Source organism: Dipodomys merriami, unplaced genomic scaffold (assembly GCF_024711535.1).
Source record: "Dipodomys merriami isolate MVZ:Mamm:240054 unplaced genomic scaffold, mDipMer1.0.p SCAF_14, whole genome shotgun sequence".
In the NCBI taxonomy this organism is placed as follows: domain Eukaryota; kingdom Metazoa; phylum Chordata; class Mammalia; order Rodentia; family Heteromyidae; genus Dipodomys; species Dipodomys merriami.
This window is the reverse complement of record NW_027202715.1, coordinates 15089184-15115924: the sequence shown is the minus strand read 5'-3', so window position 1 is coordinate 15115924 and position 26741 is coordinate 15089184. Positions and strand designations below refer to the sequence as shown.

Sequence of the window (26741 nt, the reverse complement as noted above, 5' to 3'; positions counted from 1 at the left end):
CAGATATAGGAAAGACTTGTCTTCCTTTCAGCCTTTGACATTCCACAGTTTGAAAGACTACCATTGAAAAAGATTCATGCCCCAGCCTGGCTTGGGTGGCTCATGCCTATAATCCTAGCTACTCAGAAGGCTGAGATCTGAGGATTGCAGGAAAATTCATGAGACTCTTACCTTTAACAACCTCCACCCCCCCAAAAGAAAAAGCTGGAAGTAGAGATGTGGCTCAAGTTGTAGAGCTCTGGTCTTGAGCAAAAAAAGCTCAGGCCTTGAGTTCAAGTCCCAGGACTGGCACACACACACACACACACACACACACACACACACACACACACACACACACACACACACACATGCCTGCCCTGAGTGGGCTGGCACACACACACACACACACACACACACACACACACACACACACACACACACACACAGATGCCTGCCCTGAGTGGGCTGGCTAACCAGTTTTTGGATCCAGTGTGCTGGTTACTGAGCAGTGGCCCATGGAGAAAGTTTGTTCCATTATCCACTTTTAATAAAAGGCTTTCTTCTCTTCCCTGATCCTTCCCAGCTCCCCAGTGGGGCCTCTAGGATCTCCTTTTAAACACTACTGCATCCAAATTCTTACCTTGGGGTCTCTGCCTTTGTGGGGCTCCACACTGAGTTTCCCTACACTCTGTAATCAGCACTGCTGATGCATAGTCACCTGTGTCTAGAATCACTTTATGAATGGGAGTGCCAGCCCTGCATGTACCTGGCTTTGGCCTCAGACTCTTCCCCCCGACCCCAAGCTGGCATGCATCTTCTGTAACCTATGCTGACCAGGCTCCTTGCTTTTCTTAGCTGCTACCTCCATTTCTTTCCAGGCTCCTCACTTCCAAAGCCTTCAGGCTGTCATCTTTCCTCACCTCTCCCAACACAGGCCAGCTCCTGGGATTCTCTTACCTCCAGCCTAAGTGCTGCCTGGCTCCTGCTGTGGAATCCTGGGAGACTCTGAAGTTTCTCCATCTGTAGGGATCTCAGTGCTGCCTGCTCATGGTTTTGTGAGAGTGGTACAGGGATTGAAGAGGGCATCCACTCTTTCCTCAGTGCTCAGTGTACTCAGTGTGCTCAGCAAAGCCCTCAGACAGGGCTCGGGCACTTATTTTTTATTTTAATTAATTTTTATTTTAATTAATTGATTAATTCATTTTTGTTCCTGTCCTGCAGCTTGAACACAGGGCCTGGGTGCTAGCTCTGAGCTTTTATTTGCTTAAGCCTACCACTTGAGCTACAGCACCACTTCTGGAGTCTTGTGCTTAATTGGAGATAAGAGTCTCATGGACTCTTTTGCTCCTGCTGGCTTTGATTCATGATTCTCCCATCTCAGCCTCCTAGGTCGCTAGGATTACAGGTGTGAGCCACTAGCTCCTGACGGGACTCAGACATTTATGTCATAGGAAATCACTGATATTTGTGCTCTCACACTTCCGAGGCTGGGAGGTTGACATTGAGGTGTTTTTTTCCATGGGCCTTTCTCCTAGGTTTTGACACACAAAAAGTTTTATAGTGCTGGATACTGGATCCTGCCCTGGATCCTGTATTTTTCCTACACAAATCACCCACAAATGTGATGCGGCATGACACAGATGTTTCATTTGCTTGGAATTTCATGGTCTTCAATTTGGGCTAGACTCGGTGGGACAGTTCGTTTGCTAGTCTCACCTGGAGTCATTGTTGCAGATGTAATCTACTTACGGAAGGGGCTGAGACCGGGCTCTCCTGGGGTCTCAGCTGTGAAGCCTGCTGCCTCCTTTTCATCTCCTGGTGGGTGTTTTAGGCGTTGACTTGTTCTACATTGGCTAATACTCCTTTGGCCCAGGCAAGGCATGCGGCTGAGCCCAGAGTCACTGCGTAAGGCAGCAAACACAGGTCCTGCTGGCTGTTTCAGCTTTCCTTCTGTTTGAACTGAGCCCAGCTGCAAACCTTCAATTGGATACTTGACAGATTAATGGTCCAGTATTTTGTTTCTCCTTTGCAGCCAGAATCATTTAGTATTCCCCCCCGAAAGACCTACTGTACAAGGATGTCTTGCTCCAAGACTGGTTTATCAAGGATATCTATTTATTTATTTATTGTGTATGCTGATCCTGGGGCTTGAATTCAAGCCTGAGCATTGTTCTTGCGCTTCTTTAGATCCAGGCTAGTGCGTTATTATTTGAACCACAGCTCCACTTCTGGCGATAGCACCTCACAGACTTTCCTGCCTGAGCTCCTTTCAAGTCTCAATCCTTAGATCTCAACTTCCTGGGTAGCTAGGATTACAGATAGAAGCCACCAACACTTAGCTCATTAAAAACAAAACAAAACAAAACTGAAGTCTCATTACGTACTCCAGATGGGCCTGGAACTTGCTCTATAGCACAGGCTGTCCTGGAAAGACCATGGAAATTTTCATCTTCATACCTGAGTCTTCTGTGTGCTGGAATGACAGGCATATACCACTACAAAGCCCAGCTTTGCAAAGGCCTCTTTTGCATCTTGAAAGAGTGTTCATTAAACTATGAAACCATTTTATACTGAGGAGCTTCTGAATGGAGACGGATTACCTGATCTGACCCCAAAACACTTCTTCATGAGATAAGACTGAGCTCAGATGTTGGGTGACTTTATTAGTTCAGGACCCTTCAGGTTAGGACCCAACTCAACATGCATTGGCCCCAAATGAACATTATAGGTTAGGTAACCAGGAAGCCTGAGGTGTGAGGCTTCTCACTTGGCTCCATGCACAGCTGGAGAAAATCAAACCCCTGGTATCTCTGTACCTGCTTGTATCATTCTGCTGCATTTCCTCCAAAGAGAAGCATGCAAGAAGCCCTTGGGGTGGTATAGCACCAACACCCAGAAAGACCAGAGTTCCTGCATTTTAGGGAATGACTTGTGTGTATCCAAAGTACCATTTATTTACTGTCTTCTGTTCTTTGTTTTTCTTTTACAGTGAGACATTATTTGGTGAAATGCCCTCAGAACAGGTAGGAAGATTTTCTGAGTTCCATATGCAATGACTTGTTATTTTCTTTTGGTGAAATATGCATTTTTTAAATGAGAAGATCTGCACATTAATGCACAAAGTCTATAAATGTGTGCTGTGCATGCGTTTGCGTGTTTGAAGTTGTGTTATTTGCAAAATCAGATGGCAAGTGGCTCAGGGTGCCAGCCATGTGGGTGTTCAACGCTGGAAGGGCTGAACCAAGCTACCTTCTGAGTACACACCCCTAATCGCCCTCTAGAGGACTGATTTGTTCTGCACATCCCCACTCACGTTTGCTGGTGGAGCATACAGCACAGGTTACAATCGTTTTAGATGATGAGGCCTCTTTGAACAATTACCTTGTGTGTACCACATAGGTGGATGCTAGTGTGAGGGGGATGGGCAAACACAGAGGATACAGGAGGGCGAATGTGGCCAAAATACTTTGTGTGCATGTGTGAAAATGGAGCAACGAAACTTGCTGAGACTGGTTTGTGGAGGGAAGAGGATGGAGAATGATGAGAGGATGATCTTGATCAAGATGCTCTGTGTGCATAAATGGACATGTCAGAATCTACCCCCCCCTTGTACAACTAATTGATGCTGATTTAACAATGGCATGGTTTTGCTTACGCTAATGAGCTGATTCTAGATTTTAGAAGACAATTTTCAGAAAGAACAGAGAGCATTTTCTTTTCCTCTTTTCAAAACTTATTCTGAGGTTACAAGAATCAAGCAAATGAAAAGTTGGTCAAATATAGGCATAGGGGTCAATAGAACATAATTGAGAGCCCAGAAATCGATCCTTACACTAAATGTTAGGTGAATCTTGGCAAAAATGCCAAGACAGCCCTATGGGAAGGTCATTTTAATGAAAGGTTCTAAGGCCCAGAACTGTCCATAGACAAAAACACAGAGACCTTTATCTTATACTGTCCTCAAAATTGATGGGAAATTAGACCTAAGTGTAAAGGATAACTTTGTAAAATATCTATGAGAAAAATCTTTGCGACACTGTACAGTATTTCTAAGCAAAGAAATTGATAAAATTCAAAACCTTTGCCTTTCCAAAGATACCACTAAAGCAAAGAAAAGATAAGCCACCATATGAGAGAGAATCCCTACTGATCAGATAGTGATAAGAAAATTAGTTCCTAATTATATAAAGAGCTTTTCTAACTCAATAAGAAGAAGACAAATAGCACAATTACAAATGAACAAAAGGATTGAATATAAAGTTCCCTAACAAATGTGCTATTAAGTACATGAAAATATTTTGTGTATCCTTAGGGAAATCATTAGGGAAATTCCAATTAAAATCACAGTGCAGTGGCGTGCTGATGGCTCACATCTGTAATCCTCACTACTCAGGAGGCTGAGATTTGAGCATCACAGTTCAAAGCCAGCCAGAGCAGGAAAATGCATGAGAGCCTTATCTCCAATTAACCACCAAAAAACAGAAGTAGAGCTGTGATTCAAAATGATACAGCACTAGCCTTGAGCAAAAAAATCTCAGGGAAAGCACCCAGGCTAAATTCAAGCCACCCAACCAACCAAAAAAAAAAAATCACAGTGCGATACCACATTAATGGCTATGATCATAGTGACAGACAATGTTAAAAACTGACAAAAGAGTAGAGAAAGTGGATCCTCATGCATTGCTGGTAGGAATGGGGCAGCCAAACAAGACAATAGTTTATAGTTTTTAAAGACATTAAACTAACCATATGAACCAGTAAATTCCACGTGTAGTGATCTGTCATAGGAAAATGCTCACATAAACAGCCATGTGGAATTGTTCATAGCTGATTTATTCATTGCAGCTGAAGCTGGAGACAATCTAAGTTTGTTCATTAACTTGTGAATGAATAAACATAACTTAGCAGTGTATCCAATAAAGTACTACTTGGTAAGGAATACAGAATACAGACAAAGGCTGGAATCAAAACATGAGTAAATGAATGATGCCAGATGCAACATTTACAATTGTATTATTTTGTTTCAACCAAATGCTTAGGAAAGGTGTATTCACAGAGATGGGAAGTAAAATCAGGCTCCCCATAATTGCAGGTAGGAATGGAGGTTAGTTGTAAAAGGGAAAGAGGGAACTTGGGGGATTTGATAAAAATGTCATAAAACTATAGTGCCATAGGGTGCCAATGGCTCATGCCTATAATCCTAGCTACTCAGGAGGTTGAGATCTGAGGATTGTGGTTCAAAGCCAGTCCAGTCAGGAAAGTCCATGAGATTGTATCTCCAGTTAACTACTAAAAACCTGGAAGTGGAGGTATGGCTCAAGTGATAGAGTGCTAGCCTTGAGCAAAATAGCCCAGGGACAGTGCTTGGCCCTGAGTTCAAGCCTCAGTGGCTACAGAGAATCCCTCAGGGTTTGCTTCCTGGGGTGCTTGTGTCTGGCCTGTCACGGGGAGTATGAAACTCTTCTTCCTTCCCTGCCTCAGTCTCTCCCTTAAGTTCCTTCATTCTGAGCAGGTGATGGCTGAGTCTCCAAACACAGCAAGCAATGCATTCATCCCACATTAAAGTTTGGTCTCCCCAGCCCTGGGATGCACAAGTGTATTTGTTAGCTTTCTGTTACTATGACAAAATACCTAAGAAAATAAAATTGAAGAGAGGAAAGATTTATTTCAGCCCATGATTTCTGAGGTTACAGTCTGCAGGCAGTTGGCTTGGTTGTTTTGCAAGGAAGAAAATCATGGCAGGAGCATGTGGTAGAGTAAATCAGCTTCCTTCTGGTGGCCTGGAAGTAAAATGGAAGCAAGGACCCCTTGGTCAGGGTCCCACTGATCCCTTCAGAGGCATGCCCCTAGTGACCTCACTTCCTTCTACTAAGCCCGACCCCTTAGGCATTCTGCCACCTCCCAAAGTGACCTCACAGCCTTATAAGCATGTGGCCTTTGGGCACTATTTTATACCAAAACCACAATGCTGAGGTCAAGGGTGATCACAGAGGCCTACTCAAATGCTACCAGCCCCTCCAATCCATGCTTTTCTGCGAGTCACAACTGGTGGCTGTCAGTGAAGAAGGTTAGGGTGCCTGATTTGCAGCTTTCCCCATGGGCCTTTGCCCATTGGATCAACCTGTACATCTGCCCCTGGAAAATTTGCCGTGACTGGCACCCATGGACCACACTAGGGCCAGGTCTTGGCTTCATAAACCTGGGAGTGAACATCTGCCCAGCCTGGCCCTCATCCTCTCCATTCCACCCTCCTGCCTGTCCTGCTTAATGCTGCTCTGACGTCCTCGCATGGTGCCTGGTGAAGGGGTTGATTCTCTCCTTCAATTTAGGCCGTGGCCCTAGGCACTGGCCCTGAGCTTTTCTGCTCAAGGTTAGCACTCTACCACTTGAGCCATAGCTCTACTTCTAGCTTTTTGCTGGGCAATTGGAGGTGAGTCTCATGGACTTTCTTAACCCAGCTGGCATCAAACTAAGATCTCAGCCTCCGGAGTAGCTAGGATTATAGGCATAAGACCCTGGTGCCTGACCCTTTTCTGTCTTTTGACTCCAAATTCTCAAGGAGGAGGGAGCAGAAAGTACAGGACAAGAGCCAAATTCCAGAAACGGAAACCCTCAGGCAGGGGAGGGGCCCGTAGGAAGAAGCCGCCCTTTGGTGCCTGAGAGGCTGTGGTCACAGAGAAAACAGGCTTCTCCAAGTGACCGGGGCAGGAACTGGAGACTCCAAGGAATCCTGTGACTTGCTAAGAGAAATTCAAAGTGGAGGAAAAATAAATCATCTCGCCTGTGTCTTATCCCTGAGGTCAGAAGCTGTCGTTCTCTTCTGGGAGGGGTGACCTTCAGGACTGGGACAGTGTTCCTTTCCCATGGCCAGAGGCATCTCAAAACACAGCCTGTGGATGTCTCAGGGCTCTGCGGGACTTCAAGCCCATCCTCCCTGGGGGAAAACAGGCCAAGAGCAGCATGAAATGGTCCCAGAAGTCCTGGAAATGTAGCCCCATCCACCATCCAGAGATTGGGCTCTTCCCTCCTGAGGTCAAGCTGGAGAAAGTTGTGCAAGAACAGACATGAACAAGAGGGAAGTAATTCCCAGGCAGCCTGGGAAGGGGACCAGGCCTCCTGGCTGGGTGACAGGGAAGTGCTTACAAGTGAGAAGCGGGACAGTGGGCTGCATGCACGCACGCCAGCCCTCATGCTTCCTGAGCCACACTCTCTCTCCTGCTAGATAGGGACATGGGGCCATCTATATTGGATGAACAACAGACACAGTTCAGCTTTGGCTCTGAGCTTAATTGAAAGCATTTTTTGGTCTTTCCACCATCAAAGATAATTATTTGTTTATTCATCTGCTACCTGGGCTTGAAATCAGCCTCATACTTCTGCTTGGCTTTTTTTGTTCAAGGCAGGTATTATTACCACTTGAGCCACACCTCTACTTCCAGCTTTTGGCTAGAAAATTCAGAGATAAGAACATGGCTTCAAACCATGATTCTCAGATCTCAGCCTCCTGAGTGAGTAGTGAAAGATTAAAAGTTAGAGTTACATTTTACAATTGCTAACTGCTGATTTTGCTTTTGTAAACTTGCTCGCCCTAGCACTAACCCCCCATTTTCTGGAAATAAGGAATTGAGTAAAGAGTCTTGGCGCCCAGATGCCGGCCCTGGGACAAGGTCTGTGGTCATAAATAAAGAACAAACAAGTAAATTCCCCAAGTGGTCAAATGGGACCCAAGAATGGGACCCAAGAGTGGGACTCAAGAATGGGACCCAAGATAAGGACCACCTGGCAAGTTCAGCAAACTAGGCCAAATGTTAATCAATCACAAGCCTGTAACTATGTAAACTCCCCTCCAGGGTGACCGCTCCCCCTAGACTTGCCCTGAGTCAACTGTTTTACAAAGAGTGTTATAAACTTCCCTGCATAGTAAAAATGATTGCTGGAGTGCATAGTGACTTTTAAATGGGCCAACCCCGGGGACACCTGGTGTTATATGCTAATCTTGTGGTTTTTGCCTTTAAGAATGCCTGTAACCTCGGTTAGGAGCTCTCTCCTGTACCGAGGCAGAGAGACCGTTTGTAAACGCTGAATAAACTCCTCTTGCTTGTTGCATCTACTGGTTTGGAGTCTTGGCTTCTGGGGCGCCCTCCCATTGAAGAAAGTATCCCAGAAGTCTGGGGTCTTTCAGTAGGATTACAGATGTGAGCCACCAGCACCCAGCTAAGAGGTTTTTAATAGCCCCTGACAATGGCGTTGTGGGATTCAATGAGTGACATGTTCAGGATCTCGGAGTAAAAATGGAGATAGGACTTTAAAGGGAATCTAAAGACCAGGCTCTGAACCAGAGATTCAATTACTGGATCATATACATATGTACACACACACACACACACACACACACACACACACACACATATACTATAGAACTATATATATATATATATATATATATGGATAGATAGATGGATCTAACATATAGACAGATACAGTTAGATCTCTCTCTCTCTCTCTCTCTCTCTCTCTATATATATATGTATCCCTATAGAGAGATAGATAGAGAGAGATAGATCTGTCTTTCCCTATAGATACATATAGTTATCTGAGATCTATTTGATACATATATCTGATCTGATACAGATAGCTATCTGGTAGTTCTAGATCTCTCTCTGTGTCTCTCTGTGTCTCTCTGTGTCTCTATCTCTGTTTCTGTCTGTCTGTCTGTCTGTCTCTCTCTCTCTCAATGGTCATAGGCCCTGAAACATTTGTTCTTTCTCTGAATGATGATTTGCTGCAAAGATGGCTGCTCCCATTCAAATCCAAACTCCTACATGGATTGTTGTGTGTTCTTTGCTGAAAATCAACATTGCTGAAAGACTTTGAAAAGAGGGGATATAATATATCTATTACACAGCTTTATTGGGAGGATTAAGTGAGTTAGCCTCTAATTAAGTCTTCCAACATACCTGGTAAGGAGTGAGCTCTGTGCAAATGATTCTGTTATTTCTTCATCTTTATACCAAGTTACTTTTTTTTTCCTATTTGATAGATTATAAAGCCATAGAGCAGATATAAAATAACACACCCAGCCTTTGCCCTGAAGGCATCTGTCTAAGGGGAAGCTCAGAGAAGTAAACTGTGGGCCCTGGGGTGCTGGAAATGGCAGAGGAGAAACTCCTGATAGCTTGGCTAGGCAGGAGAAGGCCTCCTGGAGGTCTGAAGGGCTACAGCATGTAAAACAGAGGAACAGGAGCAGGATTCAGGGAGGTCCATGGAGAGGGGGAGTTGGATAGCAGGGGTTCCTTGGCCTGTGGAGGTTGGAGACCCTGAGATGTAGAGCAGAGAGGAAGAGGGAGGTAATCTTATTGACAGTAACTAAGCTGCTCTTTGCATTGAGCACAAGCCCTCTACACTCCTCACAGCGCCCCCTCATGGGTAGGGGCTGTCATTGTCCTGTTCACCATGTGAGTGGCTCTGATGGCTCACACTTGTAATCCTAGCTACTCAGGAGGCTGAGATCTGAGGATCATAGTTCAAAGCCAGCCTGGGCTGGACAGTCCTTGAAACTCTTATCTCCAATTAACCAGCAAAAGGCTGAATGTGGAAATGTGGCTCAATTGGTAGCGCACTAGCCTTGAACAAAAAAGTTTGAGGATAACTCTCAGGCACTGAGTTTAAGCTCAAGGACTAGCACATAATAATAATAATATTAATAATAATGATAATAATATGTTCATTAAAAGGTCATAGAAGCAGCAAGAAGATACCCATTTCTGGAGTCCATTCACCACTGTAGCCTATAGAGAATGCAGGCCCGCCTCACACTCAATTCAGCCTGTAGAGAGCAGACTCCATAGTGATTATGAGGCTAATGACGCGGTAAAATAATGATCGGTGATACCCATTAAGTACTTGCCATGCACCAGACACAGTCTGACGTGTGTGATGTATGTCATTCATTTAACAAGAAAGGAGCCATTTCAAGGGGGTCACAGAGAAGGCGCGGCACTGTTCACCCATCTTAAAAGCAACGTAATACAATTTCTAAGCAGCTCCCGGCAAGTAATTCCAATTGTTCTTGGATAGTTGGGAGGCAGATAAGGTTCTTTAGCAAGCTCAAAGAACCTGGGGCATGATATGAGGTAGTTTGTCCTGTTTGCATGAGTTTGTGGGCTTTCTTAGTAGCAGCTGACTCTGGGGCCGGAGAACCTGTGGTTAGAGTTGAGGGATGGATGGGCCCTCTCGCAATCCAGGAGTCACTTGCCCTGTCAGAATCAAAAAGTAAGGCAAGAAGTAGAGAATCATGGGTATATTTCTGGAGGCAAAATGATAAACTGAGGCCATGCCTTCCACAGAGCATGGAGCAAGAAGACCCTGGAGGCCCAGAAGGATGTAGCAAAATCTGACCTAATGCCAGGCACTGGTGGCTCTCACCTGTAATCCTAGCTACTCAGGAGGCTGAGACCTGAGGATTGAGGGTTGAAGCCAGCCCAGGCAGGAAGTCCTTGAGACTGTTATATCCAATTAATTACTCCCTCCTCCCCCACCCCAAAAGAAGCTGGAAGTGGAGCTGTGGTACAAGTAGAATGCTAGCCTTAAGCAAAAAGCCCAGGGACACACACACGCGCGCGCGCACACACACACACACACACACACACACACACACACACACACACACACACACACACACACACACACACACACACACACACACACACACACACAATCCACAAAATCCCCACAGAATAAAAAACATGACCTAACACAGTTTCTGATTGCCACATGATAAGGGCTTTCTGGGTTGAGCTCCTTGGTGCCAGATGAGGCCACACCAAACAAAATCCCCCTCCCCCGCTTTTTTTTTTTTTTGCCAGTCCTTGGGCTTGAACGCAGGGCCTGGGCACTATCCCTGATCCTCAAGGCTAGCACTCTACCACTTGAGCCAGAATGCTACTTCTGGCTCTTTTTTTTTTTTTGAGCAGTTTATTGGAGATGAAAGTCTCATGGACTTTCCTGCCTAGGCAGGCTTCAAACTGCAATCCTTAGATCTCAACCTCCCGAGTAGATACGAATACAGGCGTGAGCTACCAGTGCCTGGCTAAGAAAGCCCTCTTTAGAGCATTTGGCAGGTAACTGTATCCAGGGACAAGAAGCAGATTCTCAGTTGATAAGGATTTGGAAGAAACAGACTTCAGGAGCCATTTGGATCTACATAGTGAAGACACATACACATGAAAATGGCGACCATGGGCTAAAGAAAGTACTCAGTCCTCAGGAAGGCTAAACTCATGGCAGTCCCCTTCATTTACCAGTTAGCTGCACCTCTAGTATGTTTCAGAGGCCAGTAGGAAGATGGCAATTTTTTAAAATTAAATTATTTTTGTGTGTGTGCTGGTACTGAGGCTTGAACTCAGGGCCTACACATGGCCTTTAGATTTTTCACTCAAGACTGGCACTGTACCACTTGAGCCACAACTCCACGTCTGACTTTTTGGTGGTTAATTGGAGATAACAGTCTTACAGACATTCTCCTTCATGCTGGCTTCGACCTGTGATCATTGGAGCTCAGCCTCCTGAATAGCTAGGATTATATAAATGAGCCACCCACAATGCACTGGTGGCCCATAGATGTTCAAGAGACATTCAAGGGACTCCTGCTGTACTTCAAGATAACTGTGCTTTGATGTGCTGTTTGTTACCAAAGCAGAGTATGGCCGGGTGTATGTGACTTACTTATAATTATGTTACTTTTTTAAGTAGAATCAGCTCAATTTATGGCAGATTCTGCCCCTTCTTCCTGTCTGCTCCCAAATACTCCTAACTCTAAGAGTAGAGACAGAATTTCTACATATCTGGCCCTCTAGATACACCATTTTGGTGGCTGAAATCATTCATTCTAGGCTAGTTCCTCTACCCACCCTTTGACCATGCTGAGCCTGGCTATTGGGGTAACAGGCACAGCTCCAGATCTCAAGAACTCAACCTTCAAGCTCTGTAGTGACCACCCCCTCCCTGTCCCGTTTCCCACCAGGGAAGAATTGGAACAGCTGCAGTGCCTGAATTTACTATGAACTTAAAATACACTGTGCTGTTGATGTCATGTTGTGGTAGCTTCTCTTTAAGGAACTGGTTTATGCCCAGCAGCTGTAATGGATCTAGCTCCATTGTTGATTTTTCTGTCCTAGTTTTGCTGGTTATCTATTGTCTGTGCGGGGTCCAGGTTTTATATTTCAGTGCCAATTGAGTCAGAACCCAAATGCCTGTTTAGCTGGCACTAAAATGGCCCTCCATTTAGGAAGGGCCTGGACAGCTCAGAGGTGTTGTTTTCTCATCTGAGAGGTCTGCAGATTCTAGGGGCTGAGCTGTTTCCACAGCAGTTTGCCTAGGCAAGACACAGATGCAGGTTTGCTGTTGTTAACTTTGATTTCTGTGCACACACACACACACACACACACACACACACACACACACACACACACAATGGCTATTCAGAATTTGTTGGAGCCTTGCAAAATCCAGGTTACCTACTCCTGCTGGTCATGGGGTAGCAGGCCATTGCTTGGGGACATAGCTTCTCTCCTTATTCCTGCCTGGTCTGCCCTGTGCTGGCACTTGCTTGGCACCACTGCATCTGTGAGAGGCCATGTCGGGGACCACATTCTGTTTTTATATACAGAAGAAAGACTTCTGACCAAGGTTTGCATTGAAACGTGTAGCCTTTCTCTCAAGGCTGAAGCAGGGGCACTGCGAAACGTCGCATTCCCAGGGCCTCTGTGAGATGCCCTCCTTGCTACCCACATGCTGGATGAGACTCGGAGGCTAGCTCATCCTGTCCCATTTCATACAGGCCCTGTCATCTAAGCTAACTTTTATAATAACTTTGTGATCCAGGCACTAGTGGCTCACCCCTATAATCCTAGCTATTCAGGAGGTTGAGATCTGAGAATCACAGTTCAAAGCCAGCCTGGGGCAGGAAAATCCATGAGATTCTTACCTCCAATGACCCACCAAAAAGCTGGAAGTGGAGTTGTGGCACAAGTAGTAGAGTGCTAGTTTTTAGCAAGAAAGCTCAGGGACAGCACCCAAACTCTGGGTTCAAGCCAAATAACCAGAAAGAGAAAAAAACAAAATCTGTAATAACTCTGTGAGATAGTAAAAGGACAGGTCACCCATTTTACAGATTAAAGATGTGAAGGCCCAAGGAAATAACCGTCTGGTCATCTCTAGTTAGACTGGAACGAGCATTGTTATAGGCCTTCTACCCCCTGCCCACTGCCCATTCACCATATATCTGGGCACCAAGGATCATGGAGGAGGGGAAAGCCTTTGTGGGATGGAAACTCCTTCTGGAAGGTGGCCAGGCAACAACAATACACAGCTCTTGCTCTCCTGCAAAAGCCCTACAGGTACTGCCTCTTGCTTTGCCCTTGTTAGAGCCAGAAACAAACAAAAAACCCAGCCCAGCTTAACAACAAGCGCCTCACAAACACTTCACTTCTTGCTGGTCACACAAACTCTCTAATTTTGAGGGAATTTCCGGGGCCATGTTTCCCATACTTCCTGGTTTCCATCCTTTCTGGCACCAGCAACACTCACTCTCTGTGTCCGAGACAAACTCCAGCTCTGTTCCAATCTGAGATTCAGGATAACTTTTGCTTGTAAGTTAATAATAAGGTAGGCTTTCTTAGTCAAAAGAACTTGGACCCAGCCCTGCTGGCAAAATGGAGAAAAACCAGATTTGGGCTGGGAGGAGCGTCAGTAACATTATGTCTCCGGGGTGACTCACTTGTGTATATGGGGTCTCACTGTTGAACTATGAATTAGAGCTAAATTTAGTTTAGTGCAGTTGTACTATTCAGAAGGAAAAAAAATGATGATGACAATGCAGATTTTTTTTCCTGCTTACTGAAAGCCCTGGGCATGGTGACATAAGTTCATTATCAGTGATGTTCAAGAAACTTTCATTTTTTAATATAGGAAAGAGCTAAAAGATTAAAGCCAAGAAAAGAGAAAAGGAGATGGAAATAACATTTGACCCTCCAGTCTGTGAGATATGATTGGAGAGATTATCTGAGCTCACAGGCAAAAGAAAGATAGGAAAAGATTTCAGAAGGAAAAGGAATTAGAGGAAATGTTGCAATAAATATTGGGATAGGAAAGGTGCATGAAAATCCATGAGAACCAATCCAAGATGCCAAGTAAATGGTGGCAGGTGCATTACACACACGATGGAGTTGTTCCATATAGTATCAAGGGGCAGAGTGGGGCTGACATGTTACCATACTTTGTCCAAAGCCATGGAAAATGTATCAAGAGGAGCACCACTCTGGCTAGGTGCCAGTGGCTCGTGCCTGTAATCTTAGCTACTCAGGGGGCTGAGATTTGAGGATCAAGGTTCAAAGCCAGCCATTCAGGAAAGTCTGTGTGACTCTTTTCTCCAATTAACCACCAAAAAGCCGTAAGTAAGGTGTGGTTCAATTGGTAGAACACCAGCCTTGAGCAAAAAAGGCAAACTAGAGTGTGAGACCCTGAGTTCAAACCTCTGGAAGCTCATACACACACACACACACACACACACACACACACACACACACACACACACACACACACAAAACACTAATGTACCACATTGAGGAAGGGTGGACATACTGTATGCAAGAGAGAGAATTTGGAAAATCTCTGTCCTTCTACTCCATTGTTCTGTAAAACCTAAAACCTCTCCAAAAATAAGTCTATTAAAAATGCAAACTAAAAATTTCAAATAAGCCAGGCACTGGTGGCTCACACTTGTAATTCTAGCTACTAAGAAGGCTGAAATCTGAGGATCGGCATTCAAAGCCAGCTCAGGTATAAAAGTCCACGATAATCTTATTTCCAATTAACCACCAAAAAGCCAGAAGTGGAAGTGTGGCTCAAGTAGTACAGCACCAGCCCTGAGCAAAAAAAAAAAACAAAAAACTAAGGGATATCGCTCAAGCCCTAGTGTACGCGTGCGCGCACACACACACACACACACACACACACACACACACACACACACACACACACACACATAAAAATAGTGTAGAACTGTGGAACTATCTTCAAACGTTGTGTATGGTCATACTAGTTAGTTCCTTTTATTTTCATACCTAAACCAGGAGTCTGCATTACTTTATATTGGAAAGGAAAAATGATAAACATTTTAAGAGTTTACAAAGCTAAGCTGAACATGTATTTGTGTATTTAAGCACTTCTAAGAGCTTCTAATCCCTTGTTTGCTTTTAGCAAAGTTTTGCAAACTCACATTCTTCTCAGCTGTTTGAGAACTGACACCAGGAGCCCTCTAAATCTAGGACCAGTTAACCTTTCTATTCCCAACAAAAATATGCTGACCTTGCAAAAACTCTCTGGAAACTAGGTTCTTGGAAGTTTTCCCACACTGTGAGATTCAGTCTTCATTTATTTGTTTTTAAATATCTAGTCTGTTATTAGAATTATGCATCATAACTATGTATATGTTTTTATTTGCATTTACTTGTAAATGAATCCAATGGTAACTCTTTCTGTCCTATCTGCTATTGGTTAAGTCTCTCCGCATCTTAATTCTCAAGAAATACTATTTTTAAATTCTTTTGTTTTGTTTGTTTTGTTTTGTGTTGGATACCAGGACCTTACTTTCTTGCTTGACTTTTCTGCTCAAGGCTGGTGCTCTACCACTTGAGCCATACCTCTATTTCTGGCTTTTTACTGGTTAACTGAAGGTAAGGGTCTCATGGCCTTTCCTGCCTGGGCTGGCTTTCAACCTCAGTCCTCAGATCTCAGCCTCCCGAGTAGCTAGGACTGTAGGTGTGAGCCACCAGGGTCTGACTTTATTTTTAAAGTTTTTTTGTGTGACTATTTCCAGACTCTAATTATGCAGATGAAAGTAAATTTGAGAATATATTCTTTTTAAATGAAATTACTTCAAAGTATTTTTTAAAGAAAAATCCTAGCAACCAAACATGAATTTTAAAAAGCTGACATCTTTATAATTCCACATATTCTAAAAATAACCCAATATTTTCTTACAGAACACAATTCAAACTATTGGCAGCATTTCAATCTCAAACCCCAGTGAGCAAAAAACAAAGTATTTTGTCTTAAATTTGGTCCCAATCTTAGGGACTTTAGGAAACTTTTTTTGTGTGTGTGCTAGCACTAGAACTTGAACTCAGGGATTCTCTTTTTAGCTCAAGACTGACAGTCTGCCACTTGAGTCACACCTCTACTTCTGGCTTCTTGGTGGTTAATTGGAGATAAGAGTCTGTGGACTTTTCTGCCCAGGCTGGCTTCCAACTGTGATCCTCAGATCTCAGACTCCTGAGTAGCTTTGGTTACAGGTGTGAATCACCAGTGCCTGGCTACTTCAGGAAATTTCTTTATGGTTTGAGGAGGTGGCCTCCTCTAGTACACCATACTTTTCCTGCGATCTGTGCCCAAGGATAGAAGATCCTGAAGGGGGCTTTCCTCCAGGTTGCTAGCATATAGGAAACCTTTGGAGCAGAACTGATGGGCATTCCAGGAGGTCTGTGGGCTCCATCCTCACATAGAGGTTTATCTTACCTGTCCACTGTGTGGTGCCAGTGTTGCTCAGAGCAGCTACGTAGCCTCTGTGAGCATCGGCTTTTGTATGTATAATGTAATGTAAAGCTCACTGTCCTGTCACACTGGACTAACAAGGATAACATACAGGAAGAAACCAATGCTACAGTTCCAACACAGTCAGCTCACTGGAGAGAGGCCCCTTCTCAGGGTAAGCTCACTGAGCCTGTGCTAGAGGTGAAGATACAGTAGAAGGGAGCTCAGTACTCATGGCAGGTCACGGGGGGGGGGGGGAGGGGAGGGGAGGAGGGGGAGACTTGGGGGAGGATAAGGACTTCGGGGTATAGCTCCCAGGAAGTACCTTGGACGTGCTCTGATTTTGAGGAATATGATCTTAGGGGAGCTCAAAGAGAACTTCCTAGTGACATCTTTCCCATCACCCTGGAAGGTGTGTATAGCCAGTATAGCCAATTCAACCAGATCTAAACCACTGGCTCCCCCATCTGTAGATTGTATAGAAAAGCTAGCCCTGCTCTCTCCAGGGACATCTGGAACTTTACACAGCACTTCATAGATGGCATGCTAACTCATCTCCTCGGCCGAGGGTCAGCAGCAGACCTGCAGCCATACCTGGAGATCAGCACAGAGCATCCCCTCTCCAGCCAGAATGCTCAGAAACTACTAGAAACTGCTGTTCCTTTCTCTTTTCTGCTTTCCAACATCTCACGAGACTTTGCCTTCACTAAGGGCCTTTTGCTTCCACAGCTCGGGGGAGACCGTCACCAGTGTTACCAGCTTGGCCCCACTGCAGCCCAAGAAGGGCAAGAGGCGGAAGGAGAAGGCCGATGTCCCCCCTGCAGTCCCTGCCAAAGGTAAGAAACGGGCCTGAGAGTCTCCGAGAGGAAGAGGCTGTGGTTGAGTGGAGGTGGGCCTGGGCTTGAGCATGGGACAAGAGCAGCAGAGGACATGCTACAGGGCACTGGGGTGTGACACACCGAGGTGCTCAGCCATCCCCGCCCTCAGGATGGCCTTTGGAGTGGGCCCAACATGAGTCTGGCAAGGGAAGGTTGGCCTGGCACAGAGGAGTACGTGCTATAGTTACTTGGAATTTTTCAAATGGTCTACAAATTTTAGAACAGTGGGAGTGTGTAGGAGTGGCAGCATCTTCTTGACCCACTGAGGGAATAGAAGTTCTGTGTAAACATGTCACCCAGGTCAGCAGAGCATTTGCGGTTTTTCCTGGAGAGGAAACTGAAGGTTATTCTATGACTCCACTTTTTGTGTGTCTGCTGGTCCTGAGACTTGAACTTAGGGCCTGGCCACTTGTCCCTGAGCTATTGTGCTCAAGGCTATTGCTCTATCACTTGAGCTCCACAGCTCCACTTCTGGCTCTGACATAGAGTCTCACAGACTTTCCTGCCTGGGTTGTCTTCGAACTGCTATCCTCATGTCTCGGTCTCCTGAGTATCTAGGATTATAGGATTGAGCCACCAGTGCCCAGCTGTGTGATTCCACTTTTGATTTATAGCAACATGATTGAGAATATAGGCATATCTCAAGGTGGGGATAAAAAGATCCACAAATCTTAGAGTCAACCAAGACTATCTGTAGATAGTTTCTAAAATAGCTGTCCAATTCACTTGTTTATCTTAACAAATATGAAATAGAGTTGGGAATACAAGGATTTCCCAGGTGGACAGTTCTTTTAATTTAATACTTGTATTTTGTTGAGTAGTTGTACAAAGGAGTTGTTTATGAATACAATGCATCTTGATCAATATCACTCTTTTAAACATTTTCACCCATCACTCCCAAAGCCACCTTCCCTCCCTTTTCTTAATTTTGTAGGATGTGCATTGGATTCTCTGACTGCATTTTCCCCTCATCTACCCCTGCTCCCCTCGATCCTGTCCCACCTTTTCGGCTTCTCATTTTCTGGTGTTGTTTTGCTGGACTGTGAGTTAGCCTTTCTAAGGAGTTATACTGGCTTTCCCCCTCATATTTGGGTTAATACATTTATGTGCATTGTATACCACCCCGAAGTGTTTATGCTTGTATTTATAAATGAATTCTAGCTTCTACATATGAGAGAAAATATGTGTCCTTTGTCTCTCTGACTTACTTAACATGGTTTTTTTTTCCAAGTCCTTCCATTTCTTTACAAATGATGCATTAGCATTCTTTCTAATAGATGGACAATTTAATCACTTGGTGTGTAAAGGACATCTCTTAGGGGCCCTTTATGCCCTCTGGTATTAGTAGGGTTACAACTGGAAGATGCAAAATGAAGGCTGAGGAGTGTGAGAACCACAGACCCAAGGAGGGAAGGGAGCAGAGTATAACTGGCCTGACCAAGTTCACAACGCTGGCCATTGCGTGCAGTATAGGGTGGCCATTACCATACCTTATGAAAGACAAAAATGAGGACACAGGGAGCTACCCCCCACGTGCATGTATATATACCATATGTATACATCTACACATATACACAAACCTCCCTGCAGACGTCATAGGCTATGTGAGGACTATCATTGTTTCCTGGGCTTGTGAGCAGCCAGGATGGCTTCTAGGAGAAGACCCTGCCCTTAGTGCATCAAGTTCCTTGACCTCATGAAATGACTTACCCAGAGCTGCGCGCTGACCTGGCTCTAAGGAGATGATGCCATGCACAGAGATTGGGCGAAGGACTCCTTCTCCACCCCAGGGAGGAAGTCCAGGGGTACCCAGGTCAGACACTAGCTCTTCCAAGGGATCTTCCAATTGGCACACAGTAGCTCAGTGGTATTCATGATAGGTCAACACTGAGAGACCAGGGAAACTTGTAAACTAACCTTGATCTCTTTCCACAGCTCCAATAGTCGCCACGTTCCACAAACCAAAGCTGCTGAAGCCACAGAAGAGAGTCGCCCTGGTGAGTGATGGTGCTGCGTGCTGGCGTCATCCCTCCTACCCATGACACACCCCAGGGCCCAGATAGTGCCCTCACATACCTGGTGTGCAGAGATAGCACCCCCACACGCTCATTGTGCCCAGATAGCACCCTCACACACTCGCTGTGCTGAAATAGTGCCTTTACACACTGGCTGTGCCGAGATAGCACCCTCACTCACGCAGTGTGTGGAAATAGAGCCCTTATACATTCAGCTTGTATGGAAATAGCACCCTTACACACTCAGTGTGCTGAAATAGCACAAACTTGGTATGTACTAAAATAGTGCCCTCACACTCCGTGTGCTGAAATAGTGCCCTCGCACACAAAGTTCTTAAAACCTTGGTTCCCCAAAGTATTTGTCTCTTTTTGCATCAGATTTTGGATCATTTTGTCTCCCCACTGTGTTCCCAAAGAGCCATTTAAATTGAAGCTGAGTGCTGATGGCTCACACCTAACTCCTAGCTATGTAGGAGGCTGAGGTCCAGAGGCTGGCAGCTCAAGGCCAGCCCAGGCAGAAACGTCCACTGGATATCATCTCCCAAATATTTAGGGAAAACAGGGCCAGAGATCAAGTGGTAGAGTACCAGTCGAGCAAGTGAGCAAACCTACAACAGCAAGTCTACATGCAGTTACTTTTCATTATCAAGGCTACTTTTCAAAAACAAGAAAAACAAAAGGCCGTACTCAGAAGCATAAAATAGAAAGCATACATGCTCATATTAATTTACCTGATAACTCACTGAAAGAGACCAAAGAACCCTCCAGGATGTGTGTGAAGTGTTTTTAATGTTGAAATAGCTCTGGGTTTGCAGAAGAGTTGTAAGGCTGGTGTAGTTCCCACATGTTTTTGCCCTCCCCCCTCCCCCCACCCCCGCCATGTAACATTTTATATAGCCATGGTGTCATTATCCAAAGATATTAGCATTGGTGTATTAATGTTACCTATGTTCTGGACTGCAGCCATATTCTCCAGGTTTCCCCCTGGCTGCTGTATTTCTGGGTTCAATTCAAGATACCATGTTGCATTTCCTTATCACACTCCTTACTTTTCCCCAGCCCAGGACATCCACATCTTTTTGCCACACTGGTATTTTTATTGTTGTTGTTGTTTTTGTGTCAGTCTTCAGGCTTGAACTCAGGATCTGGGTGCTGTTTCTGAACTTTTCTGCTCAAAGCTAGTGCTCTACCACTTGAGCCACAGATTTACTTCCAGCTTTTTTGCTGGTTAATTGTAGATAAGAGTCTCATGGACTTTCCTTCCCAAGCTGGCATCAGACTGTGATACTGAGATCTTCCTGGGTAGCTAGGATTACAGGTGTGAGCCACTAAGCCCAGCAAATACTGACATTTTGAAGAAGAATGGCCAGCTACTTACAGAATGTCCCTTAGTTTGGGTTTCCTGTGGTTTTCTGATGACTGGAAATGAGGTTACAGATTTGGAGAATGGCAGCCCGGAGGGACAGTTTCCTAATGACCTTGTTGGATCTGGGCAAAGGTCCATGCAGTGGCCCCTCCTGACCCACACAGGACACTTCCCAAGGACCCCCGAGGAGACCTAAAACCATGGGTGGTACCAGACCTTACAGGGATGGTCCCATATAAACCAGTGGTAATGTTGAATTTATTTTATTTATTTGCTCAAGGCTGGCATTCTACCATGTGAGCCACACGCACACACAAAGCTTTTTGCTACTTAACTGTAAACAAGAGTCTCAGGGATTTTTCTGGCTTCGAATCTCAATCTTCAGATCTCAGCCTCCTGAGTAGCTAGGATGACAGGCATGAGCCACTGGTGCCCTGATTAATGGTGTTGTGTTTTCAAATGAGGCACTTATTATAGGAGACAGGAAAAGAACTAATAATAAAATAAATGCAGGCAAGAAGATGCTATAACATGCAGTATTGTTTGTTTAGCCTTTTCTTCTTTTGACTGAGGTTGAACGAGGTTAAGGAGACTATGAGAAATGCAATTGGGGATTTGATTCAGGAGAGTTGCTGTGTGTCTATAATGACCATTTCACACCATGCTCAAGGTCAGGCCAGGCAGCTTCTACATGGTCGCATTTCTGGTTTTTCCTTCATATTCTCCTATGTCAGAAGCCGGCCCATACCCCTAGTTCACATGCAAGGCACATGTGTGTGTGTGTGTGTGTGTGTGTGTGAGAGAGAGAGAGAGAGAGAGAGGGGGGGGGTCAAAGCTCCACCTTCCAAAGAGAAATAATGGTTAATAGTCACCTTAGGGGTGATCTGTGGAGGTTGTGTGATTTTATTTTTCCTTGAACGTGGGCCCCTAACTTTGCATTTGTCAGTCTCTGCCTTCAAGACTTCCACTACAGCACACTAATGACAACTTTTTTTACGGGAAAGGGGAGTAGTGCTCAGGACCTTATACTTGTTAGACAGGCATTCTACCACATGAGCCATGCCCCCAGAATTGCTTTGGTTATTTTCCCAGAGTTTTTATTTTAACTATTTTTCAGCTAGGGACTCACATTTTATCTAAGCCATAATCACAATCCTCCAATTCACATGCCCCTCCCCACCCCCCAGCATGTAGCTGTATGACAGGCATACTCCACCAGGCTCAGACTGTTGATTCAAATGGTGTCTTGCAATGTTTTTGCCCAGGCCAGGCTCAAACTAAGACCCAGACTTTATGAGTACCTGGGATTACAGGAGTGAGTCACTGTGCCTGGCCTCTAATGATCACTTTCTATTTCTCTTGGTTGATCATTCTTTATTTATTACTTAGAATTCTATATGGAAGAACTACTCTTTCTGTAACTATGAATCCAGTAATTCCTTGTTCTTAGTATGGATACAGAGGTGTTTAGTTGATATTTTATAGTTTCTAATCATTGTTATTTGTGTTAATGCTAATATTGTTTAGCAGCAGGTATGAGTGCATCAGAGAAAGAGAATGGGGGGAGAGAGGATTGGGGGTTCCAGGTATGCAGAAGCAGTATATTGAAGTTCTGTTCATGTAACCCAATCATAGATGGCATCATATCTAAAAATTGTAGTCAGATTCCTTACTTCCACTCTAGTTTTGCACACAAGGACACAGACCCCCAGTTTATACAGAGTACTAAAGTGCCTACAATCAGCTATAGGAGAAAGTGTCAATAAACTTGGGCCAAACAACTCCGCCTCTCATCTGCAGTCTGTGAGCCCCCACCGCCCCTTTATCTGTTGAGCAAAAACACATACCCATTGTGCAATTCGTGGCTACAAAATACTGTCTTAAGCAGGTTATGTTTGGTCACTTATTAAAAGATTGGAACCAAAATAATTTTAAACAACAACTCCATTATAAATCATTATTGATTTATTTCTGTTTGAGTTGGCATGCTACTCTGGGTTGGAACTCAGCCAAAGATTTTTTTTTAATTGTACAGTACTGAAGACTTTCTTAGCCTAGCATGGTGGCTCACATATGTAATTTCAGCTACTTAGAAGACAGAGTTGAGGTGATCAAGGCTGAGCAAATAAGATGACACCCTATCTCAACCAATAAAGTGGGTGTGGTAGTTTATATCTGTCATCCCAGCTACAGGGAAGGTAGTAGGAAGGAGGATCTCAATCATATACTGGCCCTGGGGAAAAACGTGAGCCCTTGACTGGTGTCTCATACCTGTAATCCCAGGTACTAAAGAATGCTGGACTCTTGAGTATCATTGGGCAAAGCAAGCCCAGGCAACTTCCTGAGACTCTTCTCTTCCGTTAAAAAGCAAAAAGCCAGAAGTGGAGGTGTGGTATAAATAACAGATCATCAACTTTGAATGAAAAAGCTAAGTGGGAGAGCAAAGCCCTGAGTTCAAGCCCCCAAACCAGTACCAAAAAAGGAAGGAAGAAGGAAGGAAGGAAGGAAGGAAGGAAGGAAGGAAGGAAGGAAGGAAGGAAGAAAGGGAGGGAGAAAGGAAGCTATTAAAGAAAGCTATTAAAAAATAGCTACTATTATCAAACAAGGCCTTTTTTTTTAACCATTAGTAAACTTCAAATAGAAAAGCGAAGATGAGAAGATATAAAATAAGCTATAAATAATTCTTAATTTCACAGAAAGATCAGGACAGTTCTATGTATTTCAAAAGGATTTTTAAATGAAACTATTCTTTTTAAAACTTTTTAAATTTGTTATTATAAAAGTGATATACAGAGGAATAATAGTTATGTAAGTCAAGTAAAGAGTACATTTCTTTTTGGACAATGTAGTCACCCTTTCCCTTGCTTTCTCCTGGTTTTTTTTCCCCTCTCTAATGAGAGTATTCTTAATAACAATTTTTAATATCAGATTTATCCTTTGGATGTTTAATATATGAAGAGTTTAGAAACAAGTCAGCTGGGCTATCATTTTTCACTGGTAACAATCCACAGTCAAGAAATGACCTCAACTATGCCTTGGTCTGACCAGCAGTTTTAGAATAAAAAAGCATCACACCTAGCTAGCATCTGCAGGTTTGGTGACTATGAAGATTTATTTCACCCCAGGAGGCCAGCCTTGACCTTGGTTTCAATGTGATCAATAGTTATCTCTCTGATCGATAAGTTTTGATGGTAGCTGAAACTGAAATCAATAACTACTTGTTGACTCCTCCGGCCTCTGTGGCTAATTGAGAACCTTCAGGCATGTGTTGGCTGGGGGAGGTAGCCACTGCCTACCAAGTATTCTACTTTTCACACTCAAAACAGCCACTTAAGAGGCTGAGATATGAGGATCACAGTTTGAGGTCAGCAGTGACAGGGAAATTTGAGAGACTCTTATCTCTAGTAAATCACCAAAAAATGTAAATTGGAGCTGTGGCTAAAGTGGTAGAGTAGTAGCATTGAGTAAAATTGCTTAAGGATAGTGTCGAGGCCCTGGGTTCATGCCCCAGGACTAGCAAAAATCAACAATAACAACAAAAACCAACCAACAACAAGAACAAAAATAGTGTTTTCTAGTTGGATCCTCGGCTTCCAAGAAAAGCTTCCCAGTCCTCACTCTAGAAGCTGACCTTTGACAAGACGCTGGAAATGAGGGAACTCTTCTACAAACATCAGAACAAGAGCTGAGGTGCAGCTCAGGAGCCAGAACTCGTGCTCAGTTGCTTCAGGTTCTGAGTTCTAACCCTACCACTGCAAGAAAAGAAAAGTTCACAATACTCTAGAGGCAGATTTTCCTTTCAATCTGGATCCCCCAAAGTCTTCAGGGGTCCCCAATATCCTCACCTCAGTTAACCATTCTGCAGCTCCCATCTTGGGAGCCTAGCAAGCTAATTTACCCACTTCTAGAAAATGCTGTCTGTGCCGTCTTGTTTCAGAAGAGACAGAGAGCACATTTGATTTATTTTTATCACACGAGGCCAACTTATTGATTGAGAAGCCGAGTAGAGAGAAAACACAGTTTAAAGAGAAATGAGCAACAAGAAGTTCCATTGTGTTCAGAGGTGGAGAACCAGGTAGATAGCAGCATTCTAAAATTACTGAAAAGTACAGCAAACCTGGTACCTGTAGCTCATGCTTGTCATCCTTGCTAGTCAGGAGGCTGAATGCTAGGAGCAGGCTTTTGAGGATTGTGCTTTGAAGCCAACCTGGGCTTGGAGTCTGTGAGACTTCACACACACACACACACACACACACACACACACACTCACGCACGTATGCACGCATGCACACATGCACACACCAGTAAATCAAGCATCTCATTCAGGTTTCAGTGGACTTTGATACTTGCCTCCTTAACTGTGGTCTGTGCCAGTCCAACCGTTTGCAGAACTCCTCTAAGTTCTGTCACTACGCTGACGGGGTCAGACCATCCCTGTCTTGGAGGGAAAAATGAGTTCTTGTATAGAAGAGACTGAAGACAGAAGGCTCCGGAACACTGCAGGTTTTACCACCACAGGTTTCCTGGGGGCTGGGGAGTTCTCCTGTAGTCTTAGTCCCTCCGCATTGCTGCCTAGAGATTCTCCTAAATACAACTCCAACCGTACCATTTCCCTGCCTAAGATGCTGCAATGACTCCCCCTTGGCTCCGGGATGAAGCATTGCTTCCTGCGAAGGGAAGGCTCATATCATGTCTCTACTCCCTCCTTGCCCCAAGATCTTCCATCCTACTGAGACCCCTGTGGTCCCCGATCCATCACCTGGGGTCTCACCCCTGTCCTTCATCCTCCCCGAGAGCTGCCTCCAGCTCTGGGAGGCAGGGAGGCTCGCTCATCATCCTTGTTTTTTGAGGAGTTGTCCTGCACTTCCTCACCCAAAAATCCAGTTCACCTGTATGTCTAAACTTTGTGGCATCAGTACTGGAAAGCTTGGTCCCATTCTTGCAGATAAGTGATGTCTTCTTCCTTTACCCTGTTACTTCCTTTTCTCCAGCTGTGTCTCTGGCCCCTCTTCCTCATTAGGGTCCCCACTCAGTCTCCAGGGCTTGAATTCATTCCCTGGGAAGGTCAGCTCTCACAGGTGTACCAGTCAGTTCAGTCCATCAGTTCCCTAACTACCTGGGGCCTTTGAGCCAGTTCCACACCAGCTCTGTGACTGCTCACCACACACTCCCACATTCCCAAGATCCCTCAGCTCCACCCTGGCAAGACTGGATTCATTGCCGCCTTCTCCACTTGCTTCCCCTCACACATCCCTGTCCCCACGACATGAGTGGCAGTTTCAGCTAGAAGTAAGGTACCTTCCTCGCAGCTCCATGATGACAGGAGCCGTTCTGTACCTTCTCAGCTGCTGGGTGTGAGCAAGAATGTCCTGCTCCCTCACCTTGCTGCCAGAGCTGGTCATATGGCTGATTCTGAAAACCTCTTACTACCCGGATCAGGTCCTTTGCCTATTCTTAAATCATTTATTTATTGCTTTTGAATAGTATTTATACTGAGCACACTGCAGCACATGCATCAGGTTCTTTGTCTATATGGTCTCCAAAAATAACTCTGCGGACACAGAAGAAGTAAGGCCACAAAGATTTATCGAAGAAGAAGATAAACAGAGCTCCTGTTAAACTGGAAGGGTCCCAAGAGAGGACACCACCTAGGGTGCAGGATTAATAAGGAGTCTCTAGGAGCGAGCTACATGACTTGAGATCATTGTAAAATTATCTGTAAGAATTTCTATTTGAGTCCCTGCTTTTACTTTTTTTTGGATATAGAGACCATGATAAATCTTTTTTTTAAAATTTTGATAGCCCATATAATTTTACATGTCCCTTTTACAGCATTGTACATTTCTATTTACACTACTTTTACAATTTCACTAATAATGTAGAAGAGTTTCCATAGTTTTCCTCCCTTCC

The 26741-nt window shown here is 44.5% G+C and overlaps 1 protein-coding gene and 1 long non-coding RNA gene across 2 annotated transcripts in view; one reads left to right on the top strand and one right to left on the bottom strand.

The window, feature by feature from the left end:
• Vstm4 (V-set and transmembrane domain containing 4) overlaps positions 1 to 26741 on the top strand; it is an 88601-nt gene that overhangs the window by 44449 nt on the left and 17411 nt on the right. The window contains exons 5-7 of the mRNA XM_070020790.1: positions 2972 to 3005; positions 17302 to 17408; positions 19386 to 19447. Coding sequence (XP_069876891.1) covers positions 2972 to 3005; positions 17302 to 17408; positions 19386 to 19447 — 203 coding nt within the window. The remainder of the gene's footprint in view (positions 1 to 2971; positions 3006 to 17301; positions 17409 to 19385; positions 19448 to 26741) is intronic.
• LOC138825970 (uncharacterized) lies at positions 5663 to 19456 on the bottom strand. Its single transcript, XR_011371537.1, has 3 exons — positions 19368 to 19456; positions 6764 to 6916; positions 5663 to 5762 (listed from the first exon to the last, which is right to left on the bottom strand). It is a non-coding gene; the product is annotated as an uncharacterized lncRNA (long non-coding RNA).